At 38.1% G+C, this 27,211-nt stretch overlaps 1 protein-coding gene across 1 annotated transcript in view; it reads right to left on the bottom strand.

The window, feature by feature from the left end:
* The window catches only part of LOC150075107 (uncharacterized), a 617,581-nt gene that overhangs the window by 520,079 nt on the left and 70,291 nt on the right, over positions 1–27,211 (bottom strand). The window contains exon 6 of the mRNA XM_090388926.1: positions 14,944–15,012. Coding sequence (XP_090245052.1) covers positions 14,944–15,012 — 69 coding nt within the window. The remainder of the gene's footprint in view (positions 1–14,943; positions 15,013–27,211) is intronic.

A 27,211-nucleotide genomic window follows, 5' to 3' on the forward strand; every position in this document is an offset into this window, starting at 1 on the left:
TTCAGCCACTGTGTTTCTTGACGATGAAATTTCTTGGAACATTTTCACATTTCTGGGACAGACGTTTTCAGCCACTTTTATCATGCATTTCTTAATCACAGGACCTTCACTGAAACGTTTGGAATGTTTTGCCAGTAAATAGCTGATTTCATAACTGGCTTTCGCTACCGATTCACTGCCTTCATTAATTTTTGTAATTACATTTTGCTGCCTTTGAAGTTAGTTCATATCCTTTTGTTTTTCTTCTCTTAATTTACCCTTGAAGCAGGAAAATTTTTCTTTGTGAATTGTATCATAGTGTTGTTTAATATTGTACTCTTTGATGACAATAATTGATTCATTGCAAATAATACACATAATTTTACCTCTGTGTAAAAGTAACTCAATTTCCATCTTTCTTGGAATTGGCACCCCTCACATCAACAACCTTCTTTTTCTGGTTGGCTTGGAAAGCAACATCACTTCGGAATCATGTGTATATAAGAGTCACAACACAAAACTGTTTGCTTACTGACTTTATTAAATAGAAACAAATGGCAATACAAATATTAGCTTACTCACATTATAGTGTAACTGACTCGAACAGTATGAAAGCCGCAGTAAAACTAACTATCAGCATGCAAAATGATCGCTTAAATAGACAAGGGAAATTTCTGGAAATTGTGCAATCACAGAAAGTAGTATAACGCATTTCAGAAATGTCATTATTTTCCATGGAGGTGGCACGGGTTGCAAAAAAAAAACCAGTAGCAGGCCACTAATTTGACACACATCATCATCATCATCAGCCATTTTCAATCCACTGCAGGATGAAGGCCTCTCCAGCAACTTTCCAATTCCTTCTGTTTTGAGCACTGGCCATCCATTTACTACTCAAAAACTCATGAATTTCATCTATCCATCTCCGCCTTTGTCTTCCAGGTTTTCTTCTAGCTCCTCTTGGGTACCATTCTGTTATTTTCTTAGTCCATCTGTCATCATGTCTTCGAGCTATGTGTCCTGCCCAAGACCATTTTAGTTCTTTAGTTTTGATAAGAATGTCCTTTACTTGAGTTTGCTGCCTAATCCATGTGTTTCTCTTCTTATCTAACAGTCTGATTCCCAGTATAATTCGTTCCATTCTTCGCTGTGTAGTTCTCAGCTTCTCTTCCATTCTTTTGCTGAGTGCCCAAGTTTCACTTCCATAAGTCATGGTGGGGAGTATACATTGATTCATTATTTTACGTTTCACACAAACTGGGATATTGCTCTTCAGTATGTGACTATATTTCCTGAATGCTATCCATCCAAAATTTATTCTTCTCGTGACTTCCAGCCATTTATCATTATTACAGCTAATAACTTGTAACAGATAAGTATATGACTCCACCTTTTCAAATACTGCTCCTTCAATCAATATTTCCCTTTCCGTGGCATACTTGTTCATCATTACTTTTGTTTTAGCCATATTCATCTTTAGTCCAAAATCCTTACTAACTCTGCATAACTGATTAAGATTTTCCACTAATTCTTTGGGATCGTGGCTTATGACCACAATGTCATCTGCAAATCGTAAATGGTTTAGGTACTCTCCGTTCACATTGACTCCTTTCTGCGGAACAGCTTCGGAGATATTGTGTCTTCTTGTCGAACTCCTTTCTCAATTTTAAATTTACTACTGTCTTTGTCTAGTCTAATAAAGGATGCAGCACTCTCATATATTTTCTTCAAAATCATAATATATGGAGTATCTATGCCTTGTCTTTCCAGTGCCCGAAACATTGCCTTATGCTGTATGGAGTCAAATGCCTTTTCATAATCCACGAATGCCAGGCATAATGGTGTTTTATATTCATTTGCTTTCTCCATTAGCTGTGATATTACGTGAAGGTGATCCATAGTTGAGAATCCTGTCCTAAAGCCAGCTTGCTCTTTCGGCTGATTCTCATCAAGTATTCTTTCTAATCTGTTAGTAATGACCCTTGTGAACAACTCGTAGATATGGGATAACAAGCTAATTGGTCTATAATTTCCAATTTCTGATTTATCTCCTTTCTTATGCAGCAAAACTATGACTGCATTATTCCGCTGCTTAGGCATCACACCTTTTCTAATGCACTTTGTGAAGAGCCTTGCCAGTTTTTGTGTTATGTCTCTTCCTCCCAATTTTAACAACTCTACAGTAACTTCATCTTCCCCCGGGGCTTTCCGATTCTTCATTTTCTTCAATGCATGTTCTACCTCATCAGGAAGAATATCGAGTATGTCGTATGTGTTGCTACTTTGCAATCCATGTTCCCCACTGCTGGTATCATTCCCTCACTCCTTGTATAATTCTCTATAGTAGTCTTCTGCTATTTGAATTATGCCTTCTCTGCTGTTTATAAGTACACCATCGCTATTCTTCAGTTTCAGTATCATTTGTCTTTCCCTTAATGCTTGTTCTACTTTTCTTGTGTTAAATCTTCTTATGTCATCTCTGAGTCTCTTTCTAATGGCTATGCATAACTCAGTATACTCAATTTTCTCCCTGTCAGTGTTTTTCTTGCTCTTCATTTTTCATCTTTGGTTCATCATGACAAGTGTTTTTTGACTAATTTTTTCTTCTTTGGATTTCTGTTTCCCTATAGGTTTCTTGGGCTTTATCACTTTCAGAAAGTTGTAATATTCCTCGTCGATATCTTGGTCCTGAGCAGTCTGCAGAAGCTCAAACTTGTTCTTAAGTTCCAGTACATACTGCTTTTTCTCCTCCTCTGTTATTTCAAAGAACTTTGTATTATTTACTCAAGTCAGTTTTTTCCTTTCCTTTCCTACATCTATATCAAGTGTACATCTTACCATTCTGTGATCACTTCCAACATTTACCTTATTCAGGACGGTAACATCATTCACAATATATCTTCTGTTAGTAAGGATGAAGTCAATTTGATTAGTTGTTAATCCATTTGGACTCTTCCATGTCCACTTTCTGTTCACCCTTTTTCTTGAAAAAAGTGTCCATTACTGACAGTCCTTGAGATTCTGCAAATTTCACAAGTCTTTCACCTCTTATTTCTTTCACCAATTCCAAAATTTCCTATAGTTCCTCTTTCTGCGCTGTTTTGCCTTTTTCCAACCTTAGCATTGAAGTCCCCCATAATAATAGTGTAGTGGGTTTTCTGCTCATCTAGAAGACTCTCAATTTCAGTGTACATTTCTTCAACCTCTTCATCATCATGGCTCGATGTTGGTGCATAAATCATTATAATCTTTAGCTTGTACCTCTTAGAAATCTTGAATAGTAGTCTTGACACCCTTGGTGATGTACTTTTGAATTCCAAAATGTTGTTTTTAAAATCTTTATGGACCAGAAACCCAACTCCACCTTCACTCCTTTCACTGTTTCCATTGGTGTACAGCAGATTTCCACTTGATAAACTTATAAGTGATTCATTTCTTCTTCTTGTTTCAGCCAAACCGATGATATTCCAATTCACATTTTCTAATTCCTTTTCCAGCTCTAATATCCTGTCTTCACCGATGAGTGATCGTACGTTATAACAGGCCAAGTTCAGTTTCCGTGCATGGCAGCCTGGTCGTACCCAGAGATTCTTAACACCCTGTTTCCACTCTGATCCTCTTGCTGCCGTAAGAGGGAGAGTGAAAGCTGCTGGGGACTGAGGGCCATTTGTATTGTTGTGCTCTCACTGCTGGAGGGTTTGGTCTTTTCCTCTTCACGCTGACCAGGTGTCTTGAAGAGAACCACTCTACACATTCGTTGCCACCTAAGTGACGTAACAGGGCTTACTATTGAGAAGGTGTGCATGAGTGGATTTTAGGGAGGCAGGCCAACCGGACTTCTCCTAAATCTTCTGTAATAGAGAGATATTGGATCCATCAGTGTTTTAGACTGAGTGTCTGATAACACACAGGATACCTGTTCCCCTCTAAGGCCCCAGTTTGACACACACCCTGTTCTAAATGTTTGAAACTGCTCTCGCTAGTTTCCTTACCTACAAATACTAGCGAGAGAAAATATACACAAGGCAGTGGTAAGTAGATTTAAGACAGCACATTTCAAAAGTAGTATCCATTGCAACAGATGTGCACCTTCCATGGACAGTCAAGGCTAGTTTTCATATCTATTTCAAAAAAACATGTCAATCATACTCAGATTGCTTTCCATTGTAATAAATGAGTTACTGAAAGATCCAAGGCTATATGACCAAGAGGAGAGCCTCACATCTCTTAAGCTGGCTTCTGAAGAACTGACTGGGGTCCAGATCCAATGCCCACAACTTTATGTGGTATAAACTATTAGTAGGGATTCGGCTATATGGCCCATCCTCATTCATACTCCCTATGGATGAGGATGGGCTGCCAATGTAGGACTAAATTGACTAAACTGTATGAAAAGTAGATTAAAATATTATCATCATGTTAGGGGGATAAAAGAAAAAAAAAAACAACATTCATATGGTAATAGAGTGCAATGGCAAATTAAGAGGAAGGTAGATCAATTATGTCAAACAGTATTAGAATAAAGAGAACTTACACCTGGCTAGGACTACAAATTTAACAGAAAATAAGATAGTGTAGAAGAAAACAATGAAAGAAAGGTTGATAGTCCAGGGGCTCACATCTAGTGGGTATGGGCTTAGCAAACCTGGGGTGCTGAGCTGGATATCATCATTCTTCTCTTTCTTGGTGATTCCTTTCTACTTCTTTCTTTCTTTCTTTCTCTCTCTCTCTCTCTCTCTCTCTTTCTCTCTCTCTCTCTCTCAGGGTAATTCAGAAATTTTTTTTTGGCTTGGTTTTGGTTTTGGTTTTTTTTTTTTTAGGAGCATTAGCAACTAAGGCCATATTGCTCCGGGAATATGCGGTGGTCATTCGCTGACCTTTCCGCATCCTCCGTATTTGGTGGTGACGGGCTCGAACCCCGGTCTAATCAAGAAGCGTGTGCTACGCACTGCTGCTCCTTCCCACCTGGCTACGGAGGCGCCCATTTTTTTTTTTTTTTTTTTTTTTTTTGGCTGGTGCAGCATAAGCCTCGGGCTTCCTTGGACCATATGGCTAATAATAATAATAATAATAAAGAGTTATCTGTACTACTACTGTAACTTATACTCCCACATATGAGAGATCTGAATAATGATAACATATTCTAAAGGGTGGCCAAAAATTAACTTTACAACTTTCATTTCAAATAATTCCTATAATAAAGTTGTTATTTGGTTTATTTTTTTTAGGAGCATTAACAACTAAGGCCATACGGGGGTATGTGGTGGTCAATCCCTGACCTTTCCGCATCCTCCATATTTGGTGGTCATGGGCTCGAACCCAGGTCTAATCAAGAAGCGTGTGCTACGCACTGCTGCTCCTGCCCACCTGGCTACAGAGGTGCCTCTATAATAAAGACAAAACAATAAATATTTTAAAATAAATGCTTTATTTGGACCTTGCAATTATTTGTGGAATATAATGTTGGCCAAATGGCCGCCTCTTGCTGCCACACAAATGTGAGCTCTTTCAAGAACATTTACACAAATTTCAGGTGATATTTCAACTATTGCTGCTCAAATATTGTTCTTTAGTTGTTCAATCAACATTAGCTTGTTGGCATAAACATGTCCTTTAAGATAACCCCACAGAAAAAAGCCTGCAGCAGTTAAATCTGGCAATCTTGGCAGCCAGTCAATGTCACCGCTTCTGGAGATTAATCGGTGTGGAAACATTCTCTTCAAAATTTCAATTGTGGCATACTGTGTGACATGTAGCCCCATCTTGCTGAAACCACATTTTCCAAACTCAGTTCATCCAATTGCTGTGATAGAAAGTTCTCAATCGTGGCACGGTAGTGGTTGCCATTCACAGTTAGTGTTACCAGCAGCGTCTTCGAAGAAATAAGGTCCAATAACACTTCCTGACCAAATTCCACACCACATTGTCACTCTGTGAGGATGTAATGATCGCTGATGAATCACTTGTGGATTTTCAGTGTCCCAATAGCAGCTATTTTGTTTGTTAACATAACCACTGAGGTTGAAATGGGCTTCATCACTCGTTATGATTTTATCATAAAAATTCGGGTCTTCATTAGAGATGAGTATGATTGAATTACTGTACTGTGATGGCTTTCATGATCTCGAAGCTGAAGTTCTTGAATCAACTGTATCTTATATGGATACATATGCAAATCTTTTTTGAGAATATTTTGCAGAGACAACCATGAAATCCCAATTTGTTGAGAACGTCGCCATGAGGACATTGTCAGTTCTTCAGCTACACTTTCACACACAATTTCAATATTCTCCACTGAGCGTCCACTTCTAACGTGGCCTGACCTTGGTCTATCTGCCACAGCACTACTTTCCTCAAAATTAGCTACTAAACGAGTAATTGTGGGTCTGGAAGGTATATTGTTTCTGCCAAGAATTGGATGCAATTTTCTGAGGGTCACCATTATTTATGACTGATTTTCGTAGTATGTTTTAATAATAAAAATGCGTTGTTGAATCGTTAAGTGCTCCATAACAAATTTGCCGTGTCTACACTGCTCGATGGTCAAATATGCACTGTCACATTCGAACCAAACCAAAATGGTAGCCATTATAAGTTGTAAAGTTATTTTTTGGTCACCCTGTATATTCAGAGGTATTCTGTGAAAAATCTGAGTTAAATGCTTTTGAAGAAATACTTAAAAGTAGAGCAAAAATCATTTAAAGTTACTTAAATGTAACTTTAGATTAATAAAGACTAATGTAAAGATAAAGTAGTAACAAAATATAAACCAGAAACAGATGTGTTATCTACTCAACATCTAAGTCCTCTAAGGAACACCAAATTTCTCATTAGAAACATTCAACTATTATTATTCTCCTATTATATCAATAAAACTACTAATTTAATCTTTTTTTTTTTTTTTTTTTTTTCTATGGCACACAATTTTTTTTTAATTTCTGTTTCATTTTATTTTTGGCATGCAAGCTGAAAAATGTTTGCCATTGCTGGTATTGGTAGTCTGCATTGCTTTTGCTGAATAACAACAGATTTTCTCAAAATTAAAAGTGGCTGATGAACACTTGTTAATGAAAAGTTTCTTGCAATCTCATTATTGCCTGAACCACAGTATCACTAGCATATAATGTTTTGATTGATATTGTGAATGATAGGTTAATGGATATCAAACAGAAAGTGGTTATTTGTTTGATTTGTTAGTGCATAAGCAGTAAGACCATAATTCGCTTATTAGTCTTAGATGGAACACGTTTATAACATTTCACGAAGTTTCAGATAAAATGATATTTGCTGATCAGTTTTAGAAAAATAAAAAGATCATCAATATCCTCTTGATGAAAATGCTATTTGCTGCTCCTTTACATGCAAAAGACACTCTATGATGATATATTTTACTGTTTGCAGGGATTGACATTTATTGCAGTATGGAGGATCATATTTTGTGAGCAAGTAACTATGTGTTATGTGAGTATGACCAATTCATAATCTAGAAAGTATGATTTCTCTCTTTCTATTCCTTATTACACTCAACCCCATTGCTTGGGCTTATTTTGATCAAGTAATTTGTTTGTTTGCTCTTTCCAAATAATTAACCATTTCTTTTTAGAAGTCTGTTGTATAATGGGTTTATAATCAACATAAGGTATCTTTGATGGAAGGAGAGGCTGGAGAACTATACTTGAGTGTAGTTGCTATGTTGTGAAGCTATGGGTAAGTGACTAATAATAGAACCTGGGAGGATGTTTTTTCCCATTTCTGAAAATAGTTATCTAGATATATCAGGGACATTTTCCATGGCAGGATTTCCATACTAGTATCGTGAAGTTTATTGTTCATATTTAATCCCCAGCATGTTTTTAGCTTAATTCCAGATGGTTTATTTTGATGTGATTAGTACAGATTATTCCACTTTGGTTTGAAGATATATTGCAATATGGAATGACTTGGGAGAGTGCTGATTTCAGTAGCAGAATTTCTTGGCAAAGATGAAGTGGAGGTTCAGAGGCTTCTGTATAAAGGCTTTGAATAGGCGATATACAAAAAGCCCAAGTGCAATTCAGAGAGCATTGTGGTCTATGAAATCAAGCCACAATGTGAAGGCCAGATTCTTGTATATCTTGAAGGATCCCATATCACAATGTTGCACTGAAAGATATTTTGATGTCCAGACATATGACTAAGTGTTCAATCTTGAAGAAAGCATCTCAAGTATTTAACTCAGCTTTGATCATAAGACCAAGTGTTGATCTAACTTTTCAGAAGCCAATACTGACTTGAACTTAATATATTTTTAGTCAGTTGGAATCATGTTAGTCTAACATTCATTATTGTTTCTAATGTTTCCCCTAAACAACTAGTTAGGGCAATAGGACAATATTTTTTTTTGGGTCAGTATGATCATTGCCTGGCTTTGGGGAGGCTTGGTTGGTTGGTTGTGTTAGGGTTTAATGGTGCATGGACTACGTTGGTTATAATGCGCCTAGCTTTGGGGAGGCTAACAACATAATAATGACACCAGCTCATAGAATAATATTTATTTGAAAAATTTCCATTATACAGTATAATTACAAAGTCCTTATTGATATGTAAAATTGTGGAATAATAAGTTCCATCAAGAACTTATTATTCCACGTGCCTGCAGCACTGTTTTTTGACTGCATTAGCACCTTACACAGTTCAGCCATTGTAAAAGAACAATTATGTGGAAGTTAGCAGACAGAATTAAAGTTCAATTTGGTCTTTTCTGTCCTGGTTTCATGCAACTGAAAGACTGGTTCATAAGCAGTCATGGCAAAAAGTGATTCAAATGATGCATCTAGAGCATTAGCAATGTCATGATGCTTAAAAACTTCTCCTCTGTTCACATGTAGTACCAGAGTGCTTATGGGTGAGTATTTACCATTGATTCTTTTAATTTTGTTCCAGACTGAGGAAATACCTGTGGATCTAATTATAGTAGTAACATAATGAGCACATGCTTCTTTTTTACTTATTCATCATATATGACAAGTTCTACCCTCACTTTCTACAACTGTATGAGAATAGTAGTGAATAGATGATTATGAAATAAATTCCAATATTTATTCCTTTCTTTTCTTGCATTACAAGTATCATTCCACTGCACTTTAGGGTGGATCCAGATTTTAGTGGATGACTTGGGTATAGTGGATTCTGCTGGTGTCATTGGGTAACATAATATACTGCACAATCAATCATGTGGTATGAGATATGGTTAAATCTAATGTGCAATTTTTTGATATTTTATCATATTTGCTTTGACAAATTTCTTGGCTGTTCATATGTTAGTTTGAGGGGGAGGTTCATTCGGAGCTTACAGATTACCAGATGATCTCTGCTAAGAAGGATGTTAGCAACTGTCCATTTTGTGAGAGAAAATAATGTTGGGGAATATACTGAAAAGTCAATTGCTTAACTGAATCAAGATGGCATATGCACATGTGTGAGTACCATTGTTTAGAAATGTCAAGTTATATTTTTCCATAAATTTTTCTATTAGCTGTCCTCTTTTGTCTAGGTATTGGGAACCTCATAGGTAGCAGTGTCCATTCCAGTCACCCATGATAAAAATAGGGTCAGATAACTAGATGACTAAATTATCAAATTCAGTAAGAGTATAATCATGATTGGGCAAGAGCCACGGACAAACTATTGTTAATCTTAGAGTAACATGGCGGCAACTGCCTCCAAAGATGTTACTAGGGACAGGTTTAGAAGACATTGTAGAATTCACTAGCAGTGCAACTCCTCCATGTGCTAGCCTAGAGGAGTTCCTATCTTTCAAGTACATGATGTAGTATTTGATTGACAGAGTTACTGGATTGGTCAGATTTGTTTCTTGAAGACAAAGAATGACTGGCTTGTATTCACCTTATAGATTATATATGTCATCTAGGTTAGCACAAAGTCCATGAGAGTCCCAGTGAATTAGTGTGTGCACACTGTTTTGGCTTACAAGAAGAGTTTGTGCCTGTCAACTTTTTTCTCATTCTTTTGGGAATAATGGCCTTTCAGTGTCCACCTCATCTTCGGAATGAATTTCAAGAATTATGTCATCTTGATATGAATTTCAAGAATTATGTCATCTTGATATGAATTTTCATCATGGCATCTAGTATAGGGGATCCTCGTTATATGAGGATAATTGTTTCCAGAAAATTCCACTAAAAACAAATCTGCTTAAAAAAAGGGGCCCAAATTTTTGAGATGTGTATCATGTACTTGTATATAGTAAAAAATGGATTGAAGGAATTGAAAATTACTCAATTATTTTATTAGACATTTTTTATGATAATAATATGTTGAACAATGTAAGGTTAAGCAAAGTTCATTGAAGTTACACTATTTTTCAGTTTTACAAATAAAGAATGAATCCAGAGTTGTTGTTTTTGGGTTCTTTTGCCATATATTTTCAGATAAAATTGAGTTGTAGTATTTAGCTTTGTCTTGAACTTTTGCTGCATGATCGTGAAGAGGGTCATTCTAACAAAAATATTCAAGTGCATGGTCAATTTTCTCAAGGGCTTCCTTTAATTCTTTAATTTTCAAATCCTTGTAATGCTCCTGTACTAAAAATTACATCACATCAAGTACTGTCAAGTATTCATTACATCAGTACTAATATGTACCTTTCACCTACTTCAAAGTTTCTGGTTCATTCTATTGGTTGTTGAATAGGATTTTTATCTGGAGGTATTATCAGCAGTGTATTCACAGTGTATGTGGCATGCTGGGGAAGTTGTTATTTTGGTGAGGAGAATAGCAATCGTAACTAATAGATATTGAAATATTAGGAGATACTGAGCAGTCAGCCTATGTTGATAAACAATGCAGCTTTTGAGCTACTTATGCATACGTTAACAATTTATCATGTAGCTGGAACTGAAGCTTTTTTTTTTTTGATTATGAGCACAAGACATTATACTCAAAAAAAATTCAAAATGTTTAATTCAAACAATTTAAATGTTTCCAGTGGGTGCAATCCTTTGTAAAGGCTGTATGTTTACCACACAGTAGTTTGGACAACTCTGGATTTGCGAGGAACAAACTTTCATGGGCATGTTCTTTAGATTTATCTGATGCACAGGTTGCTACATATTGGATTGGGTTAGGAATGTGGTTGGACCTGGCACCTTAGGTACCAAGCCTTTATAGTCGTCAGCAGATCTGGAGTTTTGAAATTGATGATGACTGTGCGAGTAGGAACAAGTAATCTGTCTTCTATAACTATTCTTTTAGCATTCACTACATTTTGATCTTTTATTTTCTGTACAATTTCCTCCCCTGATACATCAAGCATATCTGTCTGCTGTAACCCCCTTTTAGAGGAGTTCAAGGTGGCATATGGGGTAACCTTTGTGGGAATTTTACCAAATGTAGATAATTTCAGTAGTCTCTCAGCATGTCTATGTTTGGTCATTTCAACAAGAAACTTTTTGGAGGGCCAGCCCCACTTTCAACACATTTATGAATTAATAATACAAAAAGCTTACTCAGTGGATGGTCTGTCAATGAGTGAAATATTAAAAAAAAAAAAAAAAAAACGGCAAAGGTCTCTGTTTGTTTGTTCTTTTTTTTTTTTTGCATTAGATGCATTTGGTTCATCTTGCCTGGATCAAAAGATTCATCATGGAACTATTTGTTGTTATACACTTTTCTTCCTTTTAGCCCTGGGAACATGGCTTTCTTCTCTCAGGTTTCCAGCCCTGCCACATGGAAAGAGTAGTGCCACCAGTGACAAATCAGTTATTGAAGTTAGTTCAGTTAGTAAAAGTTAATAAATAAACATTTTTCCTATAGTACTTAGTACCGTGCTTGGGTTGGAGGTTGAGAAGACAAAAGAAGATATTTGTTGCCAATGGACTTAACTTCTGTAGACTGTAATTTTCAGGAAATACGTATGAAGGAAGATTGTTCCAGAAAACGGCAGTTGGATGAATAAACAAGGAAGATGAAAAGTTGGTTCTGTGAGTTTGGAATTGGACAGTAAATGGATGTTGGCTGGTGGCAGCACGTGTTCGGACTGTTTTGAACATGTTTCAAAGGTTTAGATAAAGGACGAGATTTTAAAGGAGTGTGGGATAAAGGATTCCATTCCTGCAAGAATAATTTCACTGTCACGATCTGAGCAAATGTTGACATCAGAAGTTTTGAAACAGTAATCCGACCAAGGAAAAGAAGAAGTCTCGCAGGTCATCCCATTTTGCATTCGTGTAATGCCAAACAACACGAGGTTGGGAATAGCCATGAGATAAAGGTTCCATTGGAGAAGAGACAATCACCAAGTTGTGATCTGAAGTGCCTAAAGGACCTCTCACTTCAACCGTTTACTTAGAAGGGTTGTTTGTGAGAAAAAGATCAAGTGTATTGGCTGTATGATTAGAATTGTCTGGTATTCTTGTAGGTAAATGAACAATTTGTGCAAGGTCATTAGTAATTGCAAAAGCCTCAGCATCTCGACCAGCTGGGTCGGTATGACTAGAAAATGGAAGCCAGCTGGAGTTGTGAACATTAAAATCACCAAGGAAATTTACCCCACTGTTAGGAAAGTTGGACTGGAGAAAGTCAAGTTGCAAAGAGCGGAAGTCAAAGAGCTCCAAGTGATTAGTGGAGGTGGGAGAACAGTAGAGACAACAGATAAATTTGACACAATGAGGTAGAGAGATTTTAAGCCAGAGAAGATCAAAGAGAGGAGATTCCAAATTGCCAAGTCTCTGACAGGGAATATCAGAACGGACATATGCACAAGTACCACCTTTGAGGCGAAAGGAATCATACAGCGAATAATTTGGGCATCTGAGATGAGTAGTAGTTTAATCAACCGATAACTGAGATTCTGTCAGAAAAAGTACATGGGGTTTGGCAGACTGCAAGTGGAAATGGACATCGTTCAGATTAGATTTGAGACCACGTATATTTGTGAAATGAATTAGAAAGTGCTTGGAAGGTTTAGATCTTTTAGCAGATAAGCTTGCTCTATTAGTTTGACAATTCATGGTGTATTCAATAATAAGAAAAAGTGAGTGGGACATGCTGTATGAAGTAATGAAATTTTGGATAGAGCATAGACTTGGTAAGAATATACCCAGATCCTTGACATAACGTGGCCTCAACAATGCTCTCCGCATACACACTACTCGGACTCCCTCCAGTCATTATCTGGCAGAGTAGAGGTAGCAAGATCATACACTAGCTGATCCTGAAGCCTCCTAGAGAGTTACCAATAGGTCCGGTGTACTAACTAGCGGCCGGCCTGCGAACACTGTTTTATAGCTGTACTCTCTAAATGTAAGGAATATTGGATCTCGCCACGATGTTCATCATAACCTCAAAAGTCATCAATCATACTGCATGATGGAAGAGATAGGGAAGGGTTGACAGGAACTTAGCTCTAGAGACTAAACATGGGTTCCACCACTTCAAGCCTCCAATAAGCAAAGTGGTGGTTGAAGAGAATCTACAACCTAGTACTGCCTGGTAACATAGAGGGGCAGCATTCCTCCATGTGGTGTGGGCGCCACACCTCGACCCATGCTTACGTTGGTTCACACCTGGGTGGTAACCCACCATGTACTTGTGCATGGAGGTTATACCCAAGATTACTAACAGTCCCACCATTGTGAAGGTGCAAGCAGAGGATTTGGCTGTCACAGAGCTTCCGGACTTCGCCGAAATTGGGTCTACTTGACTTGAGTGTCACCCGAATATCAGTTCCATCAGTGTTTTAGACTCCCAGGTAGCAAGTACAGCTTGTCTGGCATATCTGAGTGGCACCTCCATAGCCAGGTGGGAAGGAGCAGCAGTGCGTAGCACATGCTTCTTGATTAGACCAGGGTTCGAGCCCGTCACCACCAAATACGGAGGATGCAGAAAGGTCAGGGAATGACCACCGCATATCCCGGAGCAATATGGCCTTAGTTGCTAATGCTCCTAAAAACCAAACAATGAACAAGCATATCTGAGAGAATGTCTGTGACAACCTCAAAATACCACACTAAGAAAAGAAAGTTGGATTTCCATTTTGGGCTCTTACTTGAAAACCTTTCAAATGCAGAAATACTCGGATTAAAGAGAAAATTGCACTAGAAAAGAAATAACTATCACTTGGACAAAGGTCTCCATAAATTGCACAGAAAAAATTGACTGGCACTATTGCATGGCACTTGAGGCTCAAACAGAAGGAGATATATGTACATTAGCTAAGACATAATGAACATATATCCAAGCTTACAGAAAAACTGTCATTTACATTAGCAAAGGCTAACATAAACAAACAAATATTTGAAAATCAAAATATTGGTTTTCATATATTTTAAGTAGATAATAATATTGGCACTGCTCAAGTTATCAGACTGGTAATTTATAGTTGCTAACTTGGGGAATTAAGACTTTATAGGTATTTTAACTTAGGAATCATGTGAATATGTGAGTGGGGGGAAGGAATAGGAGTAGAATCTTTTATTTATTTTAGCCATTAAGAAAAGATGTCTATAAGTTGTTTATATGGCATAAAGATGTCTATATGTCTATAATTAGCGCAATACAACCGAAGCAGCTTTTGCGCCACAAAACTACAAACAACAACAACAAATATGTCTATAAGGTTGAATTACATACAGGCTACACATTTTGAGTATTAAATGAGTATCTAAATGAAGACAGTCCCATCCAATGGAGAAGTCAAATTAATGGCTTTTGTAATCATAACAAAAATTGTGTGAAAATTTTAGTTTTTAGAGTAGATACTGATATATACACTAAATCTTATTGTCAATTTGATTTTTGACCAAATGGTAATTAAGAATTATATTTTTTTGATGCTACTGGCAATAACATTTTGGTTAATCAAAAAAAATATTTTTAGGAGATAATGATGTAATAAAAACTTCATATTAACGTTACAATAAAATAAGAATGATATCGCATGCACATTAAAAAACAGACACTTACTTCTCCAGGGGGACCAGGAGGTCCAGGAGAACCTGGAGAACCATGAGACCCTGGCTCACCAGGAGGACCCTGAAAATTTAAGAAAAGTTACTGAATATACTGTGTATTATTATTAGTAGTAGTAGTAGTAATAATGGCAAATAATTCAAGAAAGCAAGCTAAAACAGCATCAGCAAACACTTTACAAAAAGCAGCCAACACTTTTCATTTCACCTATCGTCCCCTCTTTAACAGTTTATCCAGTCTTTCCTTGAATTTATTCATACTACCCAACTTTTGTGGTTTAAATAAATTTAAAGAACTATTACAACACCAGATGGGAAAGAAAAACTATCACAATACCAGATCGAAGTTTGTTCCAACAAGCAATCGCCCCCTGGCTAAGGCAATTTCCACATATCTGACCTGCAACCATCCTTCCTCAAAATGAATTTATCCCCTCTCATGTTTGTGTGTAGTCTGAGCAAGGGGAAGGATTACATCAACAATGAGCTTATTCAGTCCATTCAGGGCCTTAAACACCCCCAATATGATCTCCTTGCAGGTGCCTAATCTCCAGATGTTGCAATTTGCAAAACTGAAGCCTTTCCTGGTAAGAGCACCTTCTTGCTCACCTCACCAATCTCATTACTGTTCTCTGCACCCACTGAAACAGTTCCACAACCTTCCTAAAATGATGCTTCCAGATATGTATGCAGTATTCAAGATGTGGCCTAACCACTGCCTTATACAATGAGATAATGACCTCCTCATATGTACAGGAAAAATCCTGTATATCATTGACAAAATAGCATGAGCAGTCCTAGTAGCAGCCCATCTGGACTGCTCAGAGAACTTTATAACTGACTGCACAGAATAATCACCTCCTTATCTCTGCTGGAAAAATTCCTGTATATCATTGACAATACTCCATGAGCTACTCTTGCAGCCCATCTGCACTGCTCAGATAACTTCATATCTGCCTGCACAATTACCCCCAGGTCCTTTTCATTCTCTACCACTGTCAGTGTAGTACCACAGAGTTTATACGTTGATCTGGGGTTACTGTTTCCCATATGTAGTACTTTACATTTGTCAATGTTAAACTTCATTTGCCACCTCTCAGCCCATCTGCTCAACCTTTCCAGATCCTGTTGCAGCAGCATAGCGTCAGTAGTGTCCTTAACAACCCTGCCAACCTTTGTATCATCTGCAAACTTGGACATTAAACTTGATATCCCATCATCAATATCATTCATAAACACCGAAAACAACAACGGACCCAACACTGAACCCTGAGGAACTCCACTAATAACATTAGTCCACGTTGAGCAGTGTCCATTGATTACCATTCTCTGTCTTCTGCCACTCAACCATCCCCTTATCCATAGCAGCAATTTGCCTCCAATGCCACACTGCTCCAATTTGTGCAGCAGTCTTCCATGTGCAACAGTATCAAAAGCCTTTCTAAGATCCAAATATATAATATCAAAGTTATTCCCTGCATCCAGTTCTTTTGTGACTACATCATAGTATCCAATCAAATTGGTCAGGCAAGACCTGCCCTTAACAAAACCATGCTGCGTCTGAGCTATAACTGAATTCTTGTCTAGATGATCCTGCGGTGCTTCTTTAACCAGTGCCTCCATTAATTTACCTGGAACAGAAGTTAAACTAACAGGTCTATAATTACTTGTGTCAACCTTTGATCCTCCTTTGTGAATTGGGGTTACATTTGCACATTTCCAGTCTATGGGTACCTCCCCTGAGTCCAAAGAAGCTCTCATAATTATGGCTAGGGGTTTGCTTACTTCCTTTGCTGCCTCCTTTAATATAACTGGATAGATCCCATCCACCCCAGGTGCCTTTTTTATGTTTATCCTCAACAATCTCTCCTCCACTTTCCTCTCTGTTATTACAAAATCATCCAGCCCACTGCCAATGTTTACTTTACCAACATCATTCTCCTTCCTGAATAACTCCTCATGCGTGAATGTAGATGCAAAATACTCGTTTAGATTGTTAGCCACCTGAGCAGGATCCTCAACTGTTGAACCATCAATATCCAGTGGACCAATCTGATTCATCCCTTTCCTTCTTGAGTTTAGCAACCCGTCTGCACTGCTCAGAGAACTTCATATCTGCCTGCACAATTACCCCCAGGTCCTTTTCATTCTCTACCACTGTCAGTGTAGTACCACAGAGTTGATACATTGCTCTGGGGTTGCTGTTTCCCATATGTAGTACTTTACATTTGTCAATGTTAAGTTTTAGTTAAGTTCTGTTAAGTTAATTTGCTGTTGGTCCCACTGCACAGAATTTAAAAACAGCCTGAGCCTGCTGTAGTCACCTTTTTCAAAGTAAAAGCCCTTTTCCTTGCCTTTGACAGTGGTTACAACTTTAAGTAAATCTCACATCAATACACTATGACCACTATCAGCTAGTGGGACTGTTATTTTTTTTTTTTTTTTTTTTTGGTAGTTGTTGGCGCATCGGCTTCTGTGGCCATATTGCACCTCCCAAGGTTTTTGCAGTACTCTGATCCAAGCCCGAGGCGGGAATCGAACCCGCGACCTTTGGGTTGCCAGGTAGGTACTTTACCCACTCGGCTAGCCCGGTCGGCTGGGACTGTTATCTGCAGATTCTTAATGCATGATGGGTCACTGCTGATAATCAGATCAAAAGTACTGCTTTCTCTTGTTGCCTCTCTCACATTTTGTGGATTTATTGGGAGCATCCTTGGTCTCAGAGGAAGATCCCCACAGACTGGAGATGTGCAAATGTATCCCCAATTGACACAATTGATTACAGACCAGTTAGTTTAACTTCTGTTCTGGGTAAAATAATGGAGTCAAAGGTTAAAGATGCATTGCAGGATCAACCAGACAAGACTGCAGCAATAATTCAGACACAGCATGGGTTATTTAAGAGACAGTCTTGTCTAACAAATTTGATTGGATACTATGATGTGGTTACAAAGGAACCAGATGCAAAAAATAATTTTGATATCATATACTGGGATTTCAGGAAAGCTTTTGACACTGTTGCACATGGAATACTAATGCACAAATTAGAGCTGAATGGTATTAAGGGTAAGTTGCTACAATGGATAAAAGGGTGGTTGAGTGGGAGAAGACCAGAGAGATGTAATCAATGGACGCTGCTCTTCATGGACTGTTATTACTGGAGTCCCACAGAGTTCGGTGTTTATCACACTGTTGATTTGTATATTTATCAATGATATTGATGAAAGTATATCAGGCTTAGCTGGTAGAAGTAACCCCACAGGAATGTACCAACTGTGTGGTACTACACTTAGGATGGTAAAAAATGAAAGAGACCCGGGAGTAATTGTGCAGTCAGATATGAAGTTTTCTGAGCAATGCAGATAGGCTGCAAGAGTAGGTCATGGGGTTTTGTCAATAATATACAGGAATTTTGATAGCAGGAAAGAGGTGGAGATTATCCTTTCGTATAAGGCAATGGTCAGGCCATGCCTTGAGTACTGTGTACAGGTCTGAAGGCCTCATTTTAGGAAGGATGTAGATTTGCTTGAACGTGTACAGAGAAGGGCAACAAGATTGGTAATGGAACTGAAAGGGTCCTCTTACCAAGAGAGGCTTAAGTTCTGCAAATTGCAGCAGCTGGATACTAGGCACCTGCGAGGTGATCTGATTGAGGTGTATAAGGCCTTGAATTGGTTGAGCATGCTGAATTCTGATGAGATTCTTCCACTTACTCAGATTATGAATCTAAGGGGGCATAAATTCAAATTGAGGAAAGACAATTGTAGAACAGATGAACAAAAATTTTCCTTTAGCCAGCGGATAGTTAATTGCTGGAACAAACTTTCATCTGATCTTGTGGAAGTTGATGGCTTAAATAAATTCAAGGAAGAACTGGACAAACCTTTAGAGGGAATGGTTGTGTGAATTTTTTTTTTTTTTTTTTTTTTTGGCTGATGCTACATTAGCATTAGCAAAGGCACATGATGCAAGAAAGCAAGCTTATATAGCATTAGCCAAAACAAAACAAAAAAAAAAAAAAAAAACCTTTATTTCAACCATCCACTCACTCCAAATGTTTGTCAAGCTCTGCCTTGAATCTATTTAAGCTATCAACTTCTACAACGACAGATGGAAGTTTGTTCCAGCAATCAACCACCCGCCGGCTAAATGCAAACTTCCACACATCTATCCTACAATCATCTTTCCTCAATTTGAATTTATGCCCTCTAAGGCGATTATTCTGAGCAAGAGGAAGAATCCCATCAGCATTGAGCATGCTCAAACCATTCAAGGCTTTATACACCTCAATCAGATCACCTCGCAGGTGCCTAGTCTCCATACACTGTAATTTGCAAAACTTAAGCCTTTCTTCGTAAGAGCAACCCTTTGTTCCATTCACTGATCTTGTTACCCTTCTCTGTACTCATTCCAACAGCTCTACATCCTTCTTAAAATGAGGCCTCCAGACCTGTATACAGTACTCAAGGTGTGGTTTGACCATTGCATTATACAAGGGGATAATCACCTCCTTATCCCTGCTAGAAAAATTCCTGTATATCAGTGACAAGACACGATGAGCTACTTTTGCAGACCATCTGCACAGCTCTGAAAATTTCATATCTGCCTGCACAATTATCCCCAGGTCCTTTTCATTCTCTACCACTGTCAATGTGGTACCACAGAGTTGATACATTACTCTGGGATTACTGCTTTCCATATGTAGTACTTAACATTTGTCACTGTTAAACTTCATTTGCCACCTCTCAGCCCATCTGCTCAACTTTTCTAGATCCTGTTGCAGTAGTGTTGCATTAGTGTCATTAACAACCCTGCCAACCTTCATATCGTCTGCAAACTTGGACATTAAGCCTGATATACCATCATCAATATCATTTATAAATACAGAAAATAACAATGACCCCAACACCGAACCCTGAGGGACTCCACTAATAACATTAGTCCACGAAGAGCAGTGTCCATTGATTACCACTCTCTGTCTTCTCCGACTCATCCATCCCTTTATCCATAGCAGCAATTTGCCTCCAATGCCACACTGCTCCAATTTGTGCAGCAGTCTTCCATGTGCAACAGTATCAAGGGCTTTTCTAAGATCCAAATATATGATATCAAAGTTATTCTTTGCATCCAGTTCCTTTGTGACTACATCATAGTATCCAATCAAATTAGTCAGACAAGAATTCCCCTTAACAAACCCATGTTGTGTCCCAGCTATAACTGAAGTCTTGTCTAGATGATTCTGCAATGCTTCTTTAACCAGTGCCTCCATTAATTTCCCTGGAACAGAAGTTAAACTAACAGATCTGTAATTATCTGTGTCTCCCTTTGATTCTCCTTTGTGGATTGGATTCATATCTGCACATCTCCAGTCCATGGGTACCTCCCCTGAGTCCAGGGAAGCTCTCATAATTATGACTAAGGGTTTGCTTACTTCCTTTGCTTTTAATATAACTGGATAGATTCCACCACCCCAGGTACCTTTCTTGTGTTTATCTTCAACAATTTCTCCTCCACTTTACTCATAAGCTTATATGCTTGCTTTCTTGCATCACATGCCTCTATTACTACTACTACATGCAGGTGTAACAAACAATTATCCAATAAATCCAGAAAATTCTTGCTACTGCATGAGTGACTAATCCACAAGATCCAGCCAATATATGGAAAGTTAAAGTCCCCCATTATAAGACATTCTGATTTATTGGCACACTATATGTCTGTACATTTGTTTGTTATACAGTCATTAGGCCTATAACACACTCCTAACCTCATTTTTTTTCTCGGTGTTTATGTCACACCAGACTTAACACTGCACTGACCGCCACTGTTCACTAGAGGCACAACCTTGGATTTTATGTGCTTCTTAACTAAGAGCCTAATCCCTCCCCCACCCTTGTCCTATCTAACTTAGTATATGATCCTCGTTGTAACCCCATATTCAAATTTTGAATCCCCTATATCTGAGTAATGCCATGTCTCTGATATCTCCACAATGTCTGCATATGACGGGATTCTTCCTCTTGCTCAGAATAATCACCTGAGAGGGCATAAATTCAAATTGAGGAAAGACAGATGTAGGATAGACGTGCGGAAATTTGCCTTTAGCCAGTGGGTAGTTGGTTGGTGGAACAGACTTCCATTCCTTGTCGTGAAAGCTGATAGCCTATATAAATTTAAGGCTCAGCTGGACAGGTATTTTTTTGAACGAACAGAGGGGTGAAGTGGAAGTGAGTTTTTTTTTTTTTTTTTTTGGCTGATGCTGCATAAGCTTGCTTTCTTGCATCATATGCCTATACTAATGCTAATGCTAATGATGATTTGATCAGTACTTCAAATTCATCAAATTTATTTACTATGCACCTAGCATTAGTATACATGCAAGAATATCTGAAACTGTTTCTACTATTAGTAACTGCAACACAGCTCATGTATTTGCTTGTTCCACAAGGATCACCGAGCAATAAAATTTTTACTTTTATACAAAGTCATAAAAATGACTTTGTATAAAAGCTTTTAGAATAATATACTGATTCATACACTAATTCTTATAAGCAAATTGATATCTGACCAAACTGCAATTAAGAATTATATTGTTTTTTATGGTACTGACAATAACAACATTGAGACTATATTGACTTAGACTATATTGCATCATATATAGTAGGTGCATTCATGTTAAAGTGCCTATTCTCTCTGCTATGTTCATCCATCTGCCCAGTATAAAAATTATGAAATTTTATAAATTTTTGATCATTTAGAAAGATTTGTTAAGCCATCTAAAATCTCATTAAAATCAGTAACTAAAAATCCATATTCATTTAATATGTATCTCTAGTTTTTCGTATACAGTCATCAAGAAATGATGCAGCAGTTCTGAATGAGTACATTTTTTGAAGTACTGCACTGACATGGATGAGTTTGGTGTCATTAATCCATTAGCTGGTAACTGTGGAGTGTTTTGTACATATATCTTTAAGTATTAAATTTACATCAGTGTTAATTTTAATTATATTTTAATTGGAAAGTAAAAAATTCTTTATGGCACCAAAAGTGCCTGCTCCTCCGTTAAATGTCCACAGAGTTTACTCTCCTCCTTTGCTACCCAAGAGATATGGCCCTAAGGCAGACAAAAAAATTATTTTTCTCATCTACCTTAGGGTCTTCTTTTTCTTATCCACCATGGAGTTTATCCTCCCCCCCCGGTTTGATCTAAGGTAGATGAGAAATTCTTTTTGGATAACTAGTCTTATTTTTAATGATGTTTTACATTCTTATTATATATAATGTCAGAATTAAGAAAAAATTTTAAAGTTTCTCATTTTACATTATTTCTTACCTTTTTTTAACCCAAAAACTGATTGGCATACAAAATTAGGATTAGCATTAGAAAAAGCACATGATGCAAGAAAGCAAATTTACATAACATCAGCCAAAAACAAATAAATAAACCATAAAAAACACACACACACACACCCTTCTTATTTCACCCATCCACTCACTCCAAATGTTTGTCTAGTTCTGCCTTGAACCTCTTTAAGCTATCAATTTCTACAACGACAGATGGAAGTTTGTTCCAGCAATAAACCACCTGCTGGCTAAAGGCAAACTTCCACACATCTATTCTACAACTGTCTTTCCTCAATTTTAATTTATGCCCTCTCAGGCGATTATTCTGAGCAAGAGGAAGAATCCCATCAGCACTGAGCATGCTCAAACCATTCAAGGCTTTATACACCTCAATCAGATCACCTCGCAGGTGCCTAGCCTCCAGACACTGTAATTTGCAAAACTTAAGCCTTTCTTCGTAAGAGAAACCCCTTGTTCTATTCACTAATCTTGCTGCCCTTCTCTGTACTCGTTCAAAGAGCTCTACATCCTTCTTAAAATGAGGCTTCTAGCCTGTATACAGTACTCAAGGTGTGGTCTGACAATTGAATTATACAAGGGGATTATCACCTCCTTATCCCTGCTAGAAAAATTCCTGTATATCATTGACAAGACACCATGAGCTACTCTTGCAGACCGTCTGCACTGCTCAGAAAACTTCATATCTGCCTACACAATTACCCCCAGGTCCTTTTCACTCTCTATCACTGTCAGTGTAGTACCACACAGTTAATACATTACTCTGGGGTTACTGCTTCCCATATGCAGTACTTTACATTTGTCTATGTTAAACTTCAGTTGCCACCTCTCAGCCCATCTGCTCAAATTTTCTAGATCCTGTTGCAGCAGCGTACTGTCATTAACAACCCTGCCAACCTTCGTATAGTCTGCGAACTTGGACATTAAGCCTGATATACCATAACGAATATCACTAATGAATACAGAAAACAACAATGGACCCAACACTGAACCCTGTTGGACTCCACTAATAACATTAGTCTATGAAGAACAGTGTCCATTAATTACCACTCTCTGTCTTCTCCCACTCAACCATCCATTTATCCATAGCAGCAATTTTTCTACAATGCCACACTGCTGCAATTTGTGCAGAAGTCTTCCATGTGCAACAGTATCAAAAGCCTTTCTAAGATCCAAATATATGATATCAAAATTATTCTTTGCATCCAGTTCCTTTGTGACCACATCATAGTATCCAATCAAATTGATCAGACAATACTTCCCCTTAAGAAATCCATGCTGTGTCCCAGCTATAACTCAATCTTGTCTAGATGATCCTGCAATGCTTCTTTAACCAGTGCCTCCATTAATTTCCCTGGAACAGAAGTTAAACTAGACTTTGTGGATTGGGATCACATTTGCAAATCTCCAGTCCATGGGTACCTCCCCTGAGTCCAATGAAGTTCTCATAATTATGACTAAGGGTTTGCTCACTTCTTTTGCTGCCTCCTTTAATATAATTGGATAGATTCCATCCACCCCAGGTGCCTTCCTTATTCAACAATCTTCAATAATTTCTTCTCCACTTTACTCTCAGTTATTATAAGATTATCTAGCTTACTGCCAGAGTTTAATATACCTCTGGCATTCCCCTCCCTGAATAACTCCTCATGTGTGAATGTAGATGCAAAATATTCATATAGTTTATTAGCTACCTGAGCAGGATCATCAACAGATGAAGAATCGATATCAAGTAGACCAATCTGATTCATCCCCTTCCTTCTAGAGTTTACATAAGTAAAGAACTCTGTGCTGTTTTCCTTTGCATTCTTTGCCAATGATTTCTCGTAATCTACCTTTGACTGCCTAACCTCCTTTGTGATTTTGTTACAGACTAGTTTATATCTATCATAGGCTTCTCTGTCACCTGTTAATTTATGTGTGTCCCATGCATTTTTCTTCTCTGCTACAGGTCTAACTAACTGGCTGCCTCCGTAGCCAGGTGGGAAGGAGCAGCAATGCATAGCACACGCTTCTTGATTAGACCGGGGTTTGAGCCTGTCACTACCAAATACGGAGGATGCGGAAAGGTCAGGGAATGACCACCGCATATACCAGAGCAATATGGCCTTAGTTGCTAATGCTCCTAAAAAAAAAATAACAAATAACATGTCTCACTAGTTCATCTGACATCCATTTAGGCCTAAATCTTGAACAATATTTCTTAGTTGGTATGAAAAGTCTAGTATCTTCCAATATAAGTTCAAGATTAATTCTTTGAATGCTTCCCATTTTGAATTTGCTGTTAGTAACATCATTAGTTGGTCTCACAGAATTTAACTACTGTCTCAGACCACCATAGTCACCTTTATGAAAGTAAAAACCCTTCCCTTTACCCCTGATTGTAGTTACCTCTTTGAGTAAATCGCCAGCCGACTGGGCTAGCCGGGTGGGTAAAGTGCCTGCCTGGCAACCCAAAGGTCGCGGGTTTGAATCCCGCCAACAACTATGGAAAAAGAAAAAAAAAGAGTAAATCCAGCTTTAGCGCACTGTGATCACTGCCACCTAGTGGTTCCTTTATCTGTAGATTCTTAATGCATGAAGAATCACTACTGATAATCAGATCAAGAGTATTACTCCCTCTAGTTGCCTCCCGAACATGCTGCTGTAGAAAACAATCATCCAATAAATCAACAAAAGCCTTGCTAGTGTGTGAGTGACTAACCCACAAATTCCAGTCAATCTCTGGGAAATTAAAATCCCCCATTATAAGATACTCTGATTTACTGGCCCATTCTATTTGTCTGCACAACTGCTCATTATACTCATCAGATTCATTAGGCCAGTTGTTGGATTTGAACCTAGTACACTTGCTAAAGGGTAAACACGTACAATATTAGAGTCAAGCAAAGCCATGTTGTTGTTGAAAAGGTTGTTTATGCATGGGTAATACACTTCCATCATTTCTACTACCCAGGTAGTATGCATGCATCGTTTAATTATATCTCATATATTGTGAACACCTTCAAAACGAGTTGCCAAGGTATTGCACTGCTTTGAATAAGTAACGCTTCACCAGTGGTGAAGACTAATGTTACTTATTCTCAGCAGATACCACCACCCAGATGGCACCGTTTCGAAGCTTTTTGGTTTATTCATCGGTGGTTGGGCAGGTACCCTGTTGTTGCAATAGTGACAACCAGGTTATGAAGTATAACTGCACAATATGAAAGATGCTTGATGGTGTGCATCATTTAATCTAATTATATTTCTTTACTAAATGTCTAAGAGTATGAAAAGGTTGTTTATGCATGGGTAATGCATTACCCATGCATAAACAACCTTTTCATACACTTAGACATTTAGTCAAGAAATATATTTAGATATTGCTGTAGAGGTTTTAGGTGCATCACTGACTTAGACTATACTGCACCATATATATTATGTCTGTAAATTGCACATGTTCTTTGGTCAATTTGTCTGTTTGCTGGATGATAAACTCAACTTTCCAGGAGGTAAAAACCATGCTAACCTTGCCTGAGACTAACCAATTCCACCACATTGTGAAAAAGGCCAATAAAAAATTCTTTGCATCATTGATGGGATTCAAACTCAGGTCTTTTCCACCAGCTGTGAAGATGGCAGTGATTATATTTTACTGTGCTATCTGCAAGGGCCAGCAAAAATGCATTCAAGACAATAAGCAGATGTTGAATGATGTTTACTGTAACTACAAAGCAGTTAGTATTTTTTCAGCGCTCCTCTTCACAGCAGCTGTAATTTCACCCTTCAGATCTTCAATGGAATATGATTTTCCTTGTAGACAATGTGCTTTAGGAAATAATGACAGGGATTTAGATGCAAGTTTAAGACTAACCAATCTGATAACATCCAATTTATCAATTAAAGATGATCTTATTCATCCCCAAAATTTTAATGGCAGACACTACCTAAGTTCAATTCTTTGAACTGTTTTGCTATTTTTAATTCTAATATTATTATTGCTTACAGAACTATTTTTCATTCCCCACTACCCTGAGTGTAGTGGCACACAGTTTATAAGTTACTATGGGGTTACTGCTACTCATGTGCAGAACCGTACATTTGATAGTTGAAGTTTAACATTGGCAAATGCAATGTACTGCACATGTATAGTAGTAACCCCAGAGTAACTTATCAACCATATGGTACTACACTCAGGGGTAGTGGAGAATGAAAAATACCTGGAAGTTATTGTGCAATCAGACATGAAATTCTCTGAGCAGTACAGACATGCTGCCAGGACAGCACATGGGGTTTTGTCAATGATATACAGAAACTTTTCTAGCAGGGATAAGTAGGTGATTATCCCTTTGTATAAGCATTGGTTAGGCTGCATCTTGAGTACTGTATACAGATATAGAGGCCTCACTTTAAGAAGGATGTAGATCTGCTGGAACAGGTGCAGAGAAGGGCAACCAGATTGGTGAAGGAAACAAAAGGGTGCTCTTACCTAGAAAGGCTTCAGTTCTGAAAACTGCAGTGTCTCGAGACCAGGCACCTGTGGGGTTATTTGGTTTTTAGGAGCATTAGCAACTAAGGCCCTATTGCTCCGGGGATATGCGGTGGTCATTCCCTGACCTTTCCCGCATCCTCCGTATTTGGTGGCTCACGGGCTCGAACCCCGGTCTAATCAAGAAGTATGTGCTACGCACTGCTGCTCCTGCCCACGGAGGTGCCCCCCACCTGTGGGGAGATCTGATTGAGGTGTTTAAAGCCTTGAATGGATTAGAGAAGCTGAATGTTAATTTCATGCTTCCACTTACTGAGACTACACGTGAGAGGGGGCATAAATTCAAGTTGAGGAAGGATTGGTTGCAGAATAGATGTACGGAAGTTTGGCTTCAGCCAGTGGGTGGTTGATTGTTGGAACAAGTTTC

This window comes from Mastigoproctus giganteus, chromosome 14 (genome assembly GCF_048544385.1).
Source record: "Mastigoproctus giganteus isolate SK-2022 chromosome 14, ASM4854438v1, whole genome shotgun sequence".
Taxonomy (NCBI): Eukaryota; Metazoa; Arthropoda; class Arachnida; order Uropygi; family Thelyphonidae; genus Mastigoproctus; species Mastigoproctus giganteus.